General features: G+C 42.8%; 1 protein-coding gene across 5 annotated transcripts in view; it reads right to left on the bottom strand.

The window, feature by feature from the left end:
• PBX1 (PBX homeobox 1) overlaps positions 1-12157 on the bottom strand; it is a 283309-nt gene that overhangs the window by 18561 nt on the left and 252591 nt on the right. For 3 of the 5 annotated variants that reach the window (XM_027096842.1, XM_027096843.1, XM_027096847.1), the window contains 2 exons: positions 10571-10683; positions 9135-9224 (listed from right to left, as the gene is read on the bottom strand). In XM_027096842.1, coding sequence (XP_026952643.1) covers positions 9135-9224; positions 10571-10683 — 203 coding nt within the window. The remainder of the gene's footprint in view (positions 1-9134; positions 9225-10570; positions 10684-12157) is intronic. The other 2 variants (XM_027096845.1, XM_027096846.1) reach the window with 1 other exon arrangement.

The raw sequence follows: 12157 nt of genomic DNA, 5'->3' as shown, positions 1-12157 counted from the left end.
TATTTTTTTCTATTTATTTTTTCTAGTTTCGTTCATCTATTACCCTTGTACCTGTTGCACTTATTCTTTTAACTTATTCTTTTAAATTTTTATTCTTTTTAATTATTAAAAATGCCAAGTACTAAGTGTCGACAAAGGGGGCCACTTGACAGAAGTCCTGGCCCAGTGAAGCAAGGTGGCTCCTTCTTATCTTTTCTGTTGGCCTAGGAAAAACTGCTACTTCTATAGTTAATGCCCCAGTTTCTTCACTTCTGATCTTCCATCCTCCAAAAACATTACTTAACATGTATAATTTATTAAGTTAACAGGCAAAATTTCCCTCTTCTTCCATTTCACTGTCCCCAAATTAAAACTTCAAAACAAAACAAAACCTCTATTGATATTTGGTACCTAGATTCCTGAAACAGTCTTGCCATCTATTTTAGTGAACCATCAAATCTCTCCGTGAAGAGACACTTGATCTAAAATCTCTCTTCTCTCTTGTGTATGATCACTGGGTCCCTGGCTACGTTGGCTAGCCAAATATGACATAATAGTGGTGAAGAGTAAGCTATATCCAGGGAAGGGCTTACTTACTATATAAGTTTTAGATTTAATTCTAGTAAAAGAACCAACCAGTCTTAAGCCTTCTATACGCTACCCTGAAAGGATATATAACAGAATAGTCATAACTGAGTTCTTATAGTTCTTTCCCATATCAGCCAGGCTCCAAAATATTTATTACTAGGAAACATAATGGATTCTCTTACTGTAAGGTTCTTGACACCTCCCTTCATTAAGCGTAAGATCTAGAGGTTCAAGTGTCCATCTGGATAAAGGGAAAGAACAGAAGCTTCGGAGTTAGACCGTCTTGGCCCACACCCTGGCTCTATCACTGACGGGCTATTTGACTTTTGGGCAAACTACTTAACCTCTCTGAGTCTCCATTTTCTATCCATAAAATGGAGATGAGCATGTTTATAAAGACACTGGATTAGGGTACTCAATAACTATTATGAATTAGTATTCTTAGTATGATATTTGTGGAGGCTCAAGTTATCCCCAGAACTTTAAGCATGTAATTAATTGTGCTTTTGTTCTTCTACCCCTCTAAAAAGGCACAGAACCCTCAGTAGTTACGCTGGCTCTCTGTAGAACTCCTGAGCTCTGGTGAGAGAGGGATCTGAAACTTCCCTCATGAGAACCTCATCCTCTTACAGAGAGAGTATCCTCAAGGTCTACAGGTCGGCTGAGGCTGGCTTCCACACTCCCAGGGACTGGACCTCTCTAAGCCCCGAAGAGTTTTTAGAAATGTAGAAAGGTTCAAGTCAAGATGAGTTCAAAGACACGTCTGGCTTAGGCTTGAAAAATTATTAGGTTAGATGAATTAGTGGCGGACAGAGTGGGAAATTATGATGGCCGTCCCCCAAATTCTTTAAAAATCATATTATGTTGATTATATAAAGGTGGTGTAGTCCTTCCCTTTCAGTGAAGCAGGGGACTGAACCACGTAACTCCCAGTCCTTCTAGCTTTCTGTGACTTTACAGAGTGCAAGAACCATGTCCTATTGATATTTGCATTCCTGGTACTGGATATCAGAAGGTTCTCAATAAATCTGTCAAATAAAGCACTTATTCATTTACTTAACCTGGTTAGTTGTTCCAGACTCAAGTCAGTCATGCCTTCTGCCTTATATATCTGGGAATTTGGAGAATATTTAGGGATCCAAATACTTAATATTTAAAGATGTGGAACAGAATATCCCAAAACTCACTTAGAGCCAGGTATAAGTAGAGATTTTTAAAATGTACCAAAGTTAAAAATAACAATTGGATTTTCTTAAAAAAGAGGTCTAATATTTTCTCTGAAAACAAACTTGTCTAAGAACATGGAACTCCTTCCCAGCTGTCAAGAAGAGGACCATCTTCTGAAATCAATACTAACTTTTCCCCACAATTAAATTCAGCCAATTTAATTAGCTTAATATTTACCGAGGTCTAAAGGGGCTATGCCACTTTCAGGAGCAACCACAAAAACAAACTGCCCTTTTGAGGTTGTAACTGTTTTTTCTTTATGGAGCAGAAGGCGGGGTCGACTTGAGTCCGGAACAGCTAACCCAATCCTAGCCCAAGGACAGCATGGCTGCAAGGACAAATGTGGGCCCAACCGGACAGGATGCTATAACGCATCGATTCCAGTGAAAACAGCATGGCGTCATTGTCGTGTCAGAGATAGGACTATTTCCAAAAACACAAATTTATCTTTTCCTTATAGCTTTGAAGTATTTCCTCTCCTCCTGGATTTTCTTGGGAGTGGAAGAACATCATGCTTATAAGTAGAACAGGGATACTGGAAGAGGCCTTTGACCACATCCAGCTCAACTGTCCTTTTTAGAGTACAGGAGACTGAGTCTTATCGAGAGAAAGTGACTTGTCCACAGTTACACAGGCAGAAAGTGGCAGAAGTGAAAGATGTGTACACACATTATAAATGTGATCATGTTTGGAGTGATTGTATCACTAGGTTTGAGATCAAGAAAATTCTTTGTGACTACTTCTACTTCTACAAAGAGATAAGGGATCTCCACAGAAGGATACTTTTTTATTTTAAGTCCATGGTATGGCTCTTTTGTGCAGCGGGGAGTAGGTTTCTCAAACTACTGCTGGTTGGTCTTGAATTCCTCTCTTCTGCTATATAGCTTAATTTCAAATTCCCTCCTAAACTACAAAGTTGATTGGCTCCCTTGTCCTAGTATTCCAAGAACAGGAAACGTAATCTCAGATAAAGTGTTGAATGAGACTGAAAGTTAAAATACATCTTGATTGGCATCAGGGTTTCTCCAACTTGACCTGGATATATTATGATGTAGCCTCATTCCCTGAGGTCAAAAATGCTATTGATGACATATTTATTGAAGGAATGGATGAATGAATTAATGAATACATGAATGCATGAATATTTAAATATGCCATTGAATGATCTGGCCTCATTCATCTTCTGTACCTTTAAGGACTTTCACCTGGCAGCTGGTGAAAAACAGTGGATTGCATATGAAATTACAATATTGGGATTTTTTTTTTTCTTTTTGCTTCTCCAACTATTGTGGGCTCAAATAAAATGCTGTTCTAGTCTCGAATGCTCAGTGGATACGGTATTAAGGCTGAAAGGCCTCATCACGTAAGAAGCTAAAGGGACTTTCCCTTTGGTTCTGTCATCAGGGAGAGCCAGGCTTATAAGCTTCTGGAAGGTGGGAGTCCATCTCCTCTGTACTGCTGCCTTCAACCCTGCAGAGACTGGTTCACCGTGTTCAAGCCTATCCTCACTCCCTTTACCCCCCAGACTGGGGCTGTTCACTGGTCCCTGGCTGCAGCACCAGAAGGTACCCAAAGGCAAGTAACTGGGAGCACGTCTGAATATGTTTTAGTAACTTCAAAATTCACATTCAGCTTGGTAGAACAATTAAAACTTCATATAATTAAAGTGAGTTTTTAAAGATCTGCATATGACTTTAATTATCACCCTCACTCTCCAGTCTTACAAGTCCACATGTGGCAACATCTTATTAATATATACTTTAAGTGGAAGGAGGTCTCTCAGAAGTAGTTAAGAAAAAATGAAAATGATGGCAGGTGGCCAAGTATTACCAAGTAAGCCCTGTGATGTTTAAATGCCTGAAACGTGTTCACTTAAATAGTTCTCTATTTTTGTCCCAATGATTCTATATTTTATTTATTTTCTTCGTAAATGTCCTTTTGTCCCTTTGCCTAACGTGGGAGAAAGCAAAAAAAAAAAATAAAATAAAAACACGTATGTTATGGTTTACAAAGATCAAAGCTTCATATCTATTTTTCCACTACTATAATTATCACAAAGCAAAATCAATGAGACTTTTCTGTCATAAACTGACGTTTATGACACTTTGCCTTTATAGAGAGAACACTAACACTTTATTTTCACTTAATCTCTTGAATAATGACAATCTTATAGGGGTATCTGTCAACATTTAAGATGTGGCTGGAGTGAACTCACTCCCTTAACTCACATGTTATTTTATTTTTAAAAAAATTATTATTTTTAAATATTTATTTATTTATTTGGCTGTGCTGGGTCTTAGTTGTGGCACGTGGGATCTAGATCCCTGACCGGGGATCGAACCCAGGCCCCCTGCATTGGGAGAACCGAGTCTTAACCACTGGACCACCAGGGAAGTCCCCTCTCACATTTTAAAATAATCAAAAATAATTTCACCCTAAAGACTAATGCTTTCTGCTACCACAAATCTCCGTGAATTCAAAGGGAGAAGTTCACGTAATGCAAGCTCTTCCTCCTTCCCTCAAGATCCAACTGAAAGGGGAAGCGATAGGGTAGGCTAGAAAAGATGGCGGAGACTAACTCAACGGAAAGAGTTTTCTGGAAAGAGAAGCCTACAGTTGAGCCTGGTGTCCCTTGAGTGAACAGTAGGAATCAAAAACCATACTTGTAGGACTCCAGAACTACTAAGCTGAAAGGACCTTAGAGCTTGTTGATGGGATAAATTTGACAGATGAAGCAACGATACAGAGATGAAGAGACTCGCCAGAAGAAGGATCCAAGTTTCCTGATTTCAGGTTGCTGCCACTGTCCACCCGTTTGTGCAGGTTCTAGTCCCACGTCTGGTAGAGAAAGCAGTGAGAACCCCATGAGAAACGGTGTTCTCCAGGCTTGTGGTTGCCAAAGGGGAGTGGGGATGGCGGAGGGAAGGATTGGGAGTATGGGGTTAGCAGATGCAAACTATTATATACAGGATGGATAAACAACAAGGTCCTACTGTATAGCACAACTATATTCAATATCCTGTGATAAACCATAATGGAAAAGAATATGAAAAAGAATATATATATGCATAACTGAGTCACTTTGCTATACAGAAGAAATTAACACAACATTGTAAATCAACTATACTTCAATAAAATTAAAAAAAAAAAAAGAAACAATGTTCTCTTGCTGTATAGATGGCTATCCCACAAGCAGGTTTTGATAAGGGGATTCTTTTAGGAAAGAAGGTGCTAAAGAATTCAAAGGGTAATTCTCTTGACAATATCATCAGTCTATAACTTCATCTATTTAATGCTGATCTGACTCTTAATTCTCAGAGAATCTGCCTTGGTCAAAAAGTTTAGAAACTTTTTCCAAAAAGAAAGACTTAAGAAGCTTTTTGAATTAAATTGAATTAAAAAAGATAGTCTATTTGTGGGTTTTGAATTAAAAAAGATAGTCTATTTGTGGGTTAGTAAGGCATTTAAGAGAGAAAATCATTACTAGGTATTTTACAGCTGTTACATAAGATGTGGCATTTTTTAATTCAGTGGTAGCTTGTCTTCTGATTTATTCATTCAACAAACATGTTTTGAGCAACTAATATATGCATTTTGGGATCACATGCGTATTTGGGAATGAAAGACAAAGACTGATTGAGTGTGTCTGTGCATATATCCATAAGGCAAGGGAGTGTGTGTGTGATAAAGTGGAGAGAAGAGAGGAAGGAGGGCTAAGGAGAAGAAGACAAACAGCAAGGAGGATCTGGGCGTGGGAGAGTCAGTGTGACTTGGGGAGTGAGGGGGATGCATAGGTAGATGGGGCCGGAGCGTGGAAGACTCTGAAAATGTCCGACTCAGGGATTCAACTTGCTTAGGTGGGCAATAGAGAGGTGCTCTTGATTTCTGGGCAAGGAATGACAAAATTCTGGGGATGTGTGCAGGAGAAAGGAGACACTAAAGGCAGTAACGGTAATTAGGAAATAATCACCATAGCCTAGCTAATGAACCATTTCTAGAACGAGGATGGTGGCAGTGGGAAGGGAAACCAAAGAGTGGATGTGATAGCTATGTGATCTTTCAGTCTGTCTAACTGACAGAGAAGTGAAGTAACCTCCCTCCATCACTTAGTGCCACTCTAAACCCAGTAAGCATTGCCCGTTGTCATTTGAGAATACAAAGCACTCAAAAAGGTATAATTTAACACAACTTAAAATTGATACCAAAGCAACAGACCGTATCATGAGCAGCCTTTGATTCACTTACCCTGTGTCTTAAAGACCCAGGGTCTTTAACGCTCACTCTGGCTAAGGAAGGGGGTCCTTAGGCCTTGCATAACTCTGTATCCTTGTCAAAAGTGTACCTTTCCATCAGAAGAGAAAAAAGTGACAACTGTGTCCTCACCTATCCTCACTAGGAACTACCTACTGGGAAAACTGCTCACACAAGAGGAGGAAAAAGGTCAAATTAGAAAGTTATCACTTGTAACTTTTCATGCTGCATTCATGTGGAAAAACGTGTGCTTTGCCAAGCCCATTCCTACCTAGTTTCTCATTTTCCCTAAAGCAGTCATGAAGGCACTAAGGGTGAGAATTACCGGCCCCATTTTATAAAAGACAAGGTTTGACGCCTGCCCACGGGCACATGAGAGTTACAAGGACCAGAGTCTCCCAACTCCCAACGCAGGGCTCTCACCACCACACCTTGCAACCCGATCACTATGTGGCCTCAGTTAAAGGCAAGCCGTCTGAACCCTACAAGATTTAGAATAGACGCTGGTTGGATAAGATGTGAGTGCTGTGAAAAGCCAGGCAGGGGAGTAGATAAAGGCTGCCCAGAAAATGTCCTCCACTGAATGAAACACAATCCAGCCCAGCTGGGAATTCCATTGCTGCCGTGGGTTTTGGAATTGTTTATTTCTATTCATTGGCTCCAATCTCTCATTCCTGTCCTTGTCTCTTCTTGTCTACCTCCTTTTCTCTCTCTCTCTCATTTCTCCTAGCAGCCAGTGCCCCTCTCTGCACATACACACGCTTCGGCATCTAATACCACTCTCTAAAAATACATCCCACAAGCTTAGTCTCCTGCAAGGTGGCACAACTTAAAATTGATACCAAAGGAACAGACCGTATCATGATCGGCCTTTGATTCATTTACCCTGTGTCTTAAAGACCCAGAAATAAAATAAACAGTTCACAGGGGAAAAAAGTTAATGCAAAATGAGAGACTCTTTCAAGTGGCATTTTCCAGCCCAGTTTTTGCGGTGGGCTTATGTAATCAGACATAATGATCTGCACATGTTTGGTTACACTATTTCAGAAATGATTCCCAGCCCACCAGATGACGTCAGAGGGGCCAACGTTGACCCCCCAGAGTCTGAGTGCCGCTCTCTCCTGTGCTACCCAATTAGGAAAGAAAGATACCAAATAGCAGAACTGTCAGCCCCACTTCCTGCCCAGTCATGTAGACTTTCTGCAGTTCTCTTTCTGAGTGCGTCCATAGTCTCCTCCCCACACTCTTATACTTTCCTCATGTTCCTCTCTTCCACTTACATACAGAGCAAAACTTTTTCTGGAAAGACCGATCTTCTAGCTCAAAAAGATCCAGGAAATGGATAAATGCCTATGCGCTTGAACCTCCCCATACAAACACAGAACAACTTAATTCATTTGGAATCCATGTTTGAGAACATAATTCTCCACCATGGTATCTTGGATTTTTTCTAAGCAGGCGTCTGACAAGTCAGCCATGAATACAGGAATAATAATTAGTATAAGCACAAGAAGGGAAAAATCCCTCTGCTCTGGAAACCCTTTCTTAAAAAGGGACACAGGTGCCCAGAGTATGTTTAACAGGGTCAGCTCTAACCTCCCTCCTTCCATCCCAGAGAGGAACTTGATAAATATTATATAAACTCAGAGGAGATTCTGCCTAAGGAAGGTAGAAAATAAAGAATTCCTAATTGGAAGGGGCCTTAAAAGTCACCAAGACAGTCATCACCTGGTACTTAACTCCCTTCCACAACATCCTTACCAAGTAGTTAGCCAAACAATGTCTGAACGCGCCAATGATGGGGAATTCTTGGCTTCCAGAGGCAAAAGATCCCTTCTTTGGACAACTCTGACTGCATCTTAGAAAGGCCCTTGAGATGTTGAAGTGAAATCTGTTTCCCTGAATCTTCTACTCAGTGATCTATCCTACCTCCCTTTACATCATTCACGATGAATCCAATCTCTCTCACTGATGACAGCGTGTCTCAAACTATTACTTACCAGCCAAACCTTCTCTTTAATGGGCTAAGAATTCCTAATTTTTTCAACCGTTCCTCATCTGATGAAACATCTGGTATCCTCTTGCTTCCTTCCAGTCTGGCCATTGTCATATATGATTTCACCAATGCAGAGTTAAAAAGCTATCACCTTTTTCATTGCAGATACCATTCCTCAATTAGTATAGGCTAGAATTACATCAACACACTATGCCTACCTTTCCTTCCCTCCATCCCCAATTTACTTTAATCCTAACAACAGAAACAACAACAAAAAATCCTCACCATCATCCAATCATAGTTTTCTTAGACAGTTCTGAGCCAATAGTTCTACTGGAGCATCTTATGACCTCTAAAAGCCCAGGAAATCACCTCTGATCTAAAGAACAGCTTCCTTTTCCAGGCTGCCCCCTTGTCCCAGCTTGCTGTCACCGCTGCTGAGATAGCGGACGATTGATCTGAGAAATCAAGTTGGATTGCTGTCCCAAATCTACACTCGATTCTCCTTGTGTCTGTCTGATCGATTTCACTCTGTGCGACATAGCTTGTCGCTATGAATTTTCATGCTAGTCAGGAGCCGCCAGCGCACCCAAGAACAAGTAGAAGATGGTCTGCACCCCTCCCCATCCCTTCAGCATACCCAGCCTCTGTGTTAATTTTTTTTAATCGTCCTTAGATGGGAGAAAGGTTTTTTTTTTTAAGACCACAGACCTGGATGCAATGGATTTCGGCTACTGGTTTTTCTCCTCAGGTTCCCAGGCCCCCGCTTGTGGGGACGTTTCCTACCACTGTTGTACTAGGTGTCACCTGTTTTGCAGCCCCTCTCAGCTGAACGCATGTGGCCGCAGGTGCCATGCAAACACTGATTGTGTGTGACAGCCCTAGACGCCAGCTGCCTGCATGAAGCCTGCCCAATCGCCACTTTTTTTGAGGGTAGAATGCTGCCGACGGCATGACCGATACAGAAACAAGAAATAGGTGACCGTAAAGCTAAGAAGTCCTACTAAGTGGCGTTCTGAGCCCTATGGCTTTGAACTAATTGATAGTGATAGAATAAAAACAAAGGGTGGCGGGGGGAGCCTTGTTTTCTTACACTGATGCCCTGCGGACTGTACATCTGACTGGCTGCGAGTCCGTCACTGTATCCTCCTGTCTGGCTGATAACATGGCGAAGGGTATCCACCTAAACAGATGAACAACAACAGAGAGGAAATTAGTCAGGGAGATGCAGGGAAAGGGAGGCACATCATCATCACACAGGCTACCATTTGGGCTCGCCAAATTAATGCGATCACTGGAGACATTCTTCCTGGGAAAGGAACCATTAGGAGGAGGCTGGGCCTCCTCTCTATGCCGAATCCACTACCCTTTCTGATTTCAGTAAGGAAGACAGAAAAATGGTCAAAGAAAGCTGGGATTCCCAACACTGAAACTAATTCAACAATGCTGCATGAGACGGCAGGGACTGGGTGATAGAGGGGCTGAGAGTGGGGAGAGTGAAGGGATTTTCCCTGCCCTCCGGATCATCCTATCTAACTTCTGTGCTGGGGATCCTACAAAAGTCAAGGCTCTGTGTAGAGGGGCTTGGTCAGGCCCCTCACAGAGAGAGCAGTGTGCGACTAATGCTGTCTTTCTGAGGACTTAAATGATGGCCAGCTGTTTAGTCATCTGACCGAAGTCTGACTATATCTCCTCGAACTTGTTTCCAGGCAATGTTTCCTGAGCAGGGCGCTGAATCACCGGCCAGGTGGTCTCTTCCAGGCATGTAATGCTTCCTGCTCCTCTGGCAGGGTGGGAGCCTGGATGCGCTTGGCTCAGAACTTCCCTAGCGATCCTGACCCGGAGCACAGGACCTCACCCTGTCACATCAGGCTGCGTGCTGACACAGGAGGATGGCTTCTGAGCTCTCGTGAAGGCGAGCTGCCGACTAGGGAGCGCTGAGGGTTTACAACCACACGCTTGATTTTTGTTTCCCAGCATGGACTTATAGACTCATCACCAGAAACCCAAATCCCTTGACCTCAAGGATGACTAAGAAGATGAGTTTAGTCAACCTGGCTGGGTGTTTTCAAAGGTTAAAATGAAAACGTGAGATCCTAAGGTATGTGCCTAGTCATTCATGACCTCTATATTGGGCAGATGTTGAGTGTGGAAAAGCAACAAACAAGAGAGGGACCTGAAAAGTGAACTGATGGACTCAACTCCTCCTCCCTTTCCCTTTCATGAGCAAAGAATACACTGGGTCCACTTGCCTGACGGGCCTTAGTCACCTCACCCCGTGCTTGCCGCTCTCCTGCCCTCCTAGGGTGACTGACAAGCCAGAGCCAGACGCATTCACAAAGTGTGGACGAGATTCCCCACGACAATGGTTGTCTTTGATTCGGTTTGGTTGTTGGTAAGGTTTTGTCTCTACATCTCTCTCTGTCTGTCCGTCTCTCTCTCTCTGGACAGAAACAGGAGGTGCCAATCCGACTGAGGGCTCTTGGACGCTAAAGCATTCACCTGGCGGCACATTGGCTGGGTCCCTACCTGTGATTGCACGTTGGCTCCAACCTGGGCCCCTTGGTAAGAATCCCCATTGAGTGACTGCACGCTCATGAACAAATCTCCAGAGTTTGACATGTTAAAAGAACTGGAAGAACCTGGAAAGGAAAGAGTGAGGCACCTGAATCACAGAAAGGAAAAGGCTTAACCCCCGCAACTAACAGCCAAGAGGAAGAATGACATGCAAAGCAACCCCCCCCCCAAATAAAAACTAAAATCAAAACAACATCAACAGAGTCTGGTTAGTAGCATGAAGAACAGAGCAAGCAATAAAGGGTGCATATCATTGATGTTATGCGGAGCCCACATCTCACTGCAAGTTGCCCATAGGTCTGCTTCCCCTTAGCAGCTTCAAGCTGAGACAGGAAACATGTATTCTTCTCAACTTGCTCTGTTTGAGTTGAAGACAGTCTCCAGACCCAGGGTCTCTCTCTCTCTTGTCTCTAAAATTCTAAGATTGGCTGGGGGACTGTGGGCTGGAGACTACAGGCTGGTCAGTGGTACTTCTGCCACCACGATGGAGCACGTGAGCTATCAGCTGGATTCTAAATAAACTAATGCTACACCCATCTACTCTCACATGGGTAGCAGCACCTGGGAGGGGAGGGCATGAAGGTAATGCTGCACAGTAGGGCTGGCCCTGTGATATGAGTCACCAACATTCCTGATTTCTAGAAAGAAGGTGATGTTCCCTGCTGGGTGGCAAACAGTCCAAGAGAATCATGAGGACTGCAAAAATAAGTGAGAATCATATGCTCTTCTCTGCCACCTGCCATTTTGGAGGAAGATGAGACAGAAAATGAACCAGGAATTCTCAAGCATGCATGAAATATGAAATGATAGTAATAATAATAATAATAAAGTGAGTCTTCAGAAGAGCAGTTAACTATCTGCTTTCACCTCCTAGAGTTGAAACTTTCTCCCAGACTTAGCCTGTAGGCACCACCCGGGTTCCACTGGTTCTACTGTGGTAAACCTAGTCCCCCCCTCAACCTAAACACAAGGCCGTGGAAGAGCTTAATATTATTCTGAAGCCATCGTGCAGCTCAGTGCATTAGGAAAGAAAACTCAACGTGCAAGGTTTGGTTAAAACATGACGTTAGCCTGGAAAAGGAGAGACCTCAGGGACCCAGGTCAGTTCCACTCTATTGTTTCCGTCCCTATATTGCTCAAATTGCACTCCTGCCCTTGAATTCTGAGACAGCCATCATCCGTGTGGAATCGCCCAACAATGATTCATGCCCCAGCTCTGACTCTCTTTTATCCCAAAATAGGGATTTGTGCCATCCTAGAGAGCCGTCTCGCCTCACATGAAGAGCTGCAGCTAAGCTGAACAGAAGGTTTTTTTGTTCCATGGCAGGACCACTTAACTAGCAATGACTTCTAAACTCTGCCACTCTCCTCAACTATTCATGGTATCCTCATCCTTCAAAGGCAAGAGCCATTTAGAGGAACCAAATGATTTACTTGAAGACAATTGACTTGGGGACAACCTCAAGTTAAGGAACATCTCCATCCTGCTTTGTTCTTTGGGGTGTCCATCCATATGCAAGGAGCCAGCTGAGTATTTTG

The sequence above is a fragment of the Aethalodelphis obliquidens genome, unplaced genomic scaffold, assembly GCF_003676395.1.
Source record: "Aethalodelphis obliquidens isolate GAN/ISIS:26980383/991018 unplaced genomic scaffold, ASM367639v1 scaffold109, whole genome shotgun sequence".
In the NCBI taxonomy this organism is placed as follows: domain Eukaryota; kingdom Metazoa; phylum Chordata; class Mammalia; order Artiodactyla; family Delphinidae; genus Aethalodelphis; species Aethalodelphis obliquidens.
Note: the sequence above shows the minus strand (reverse complement) of the source record. Positions and strands in the feature narration are given on the sequence as shown.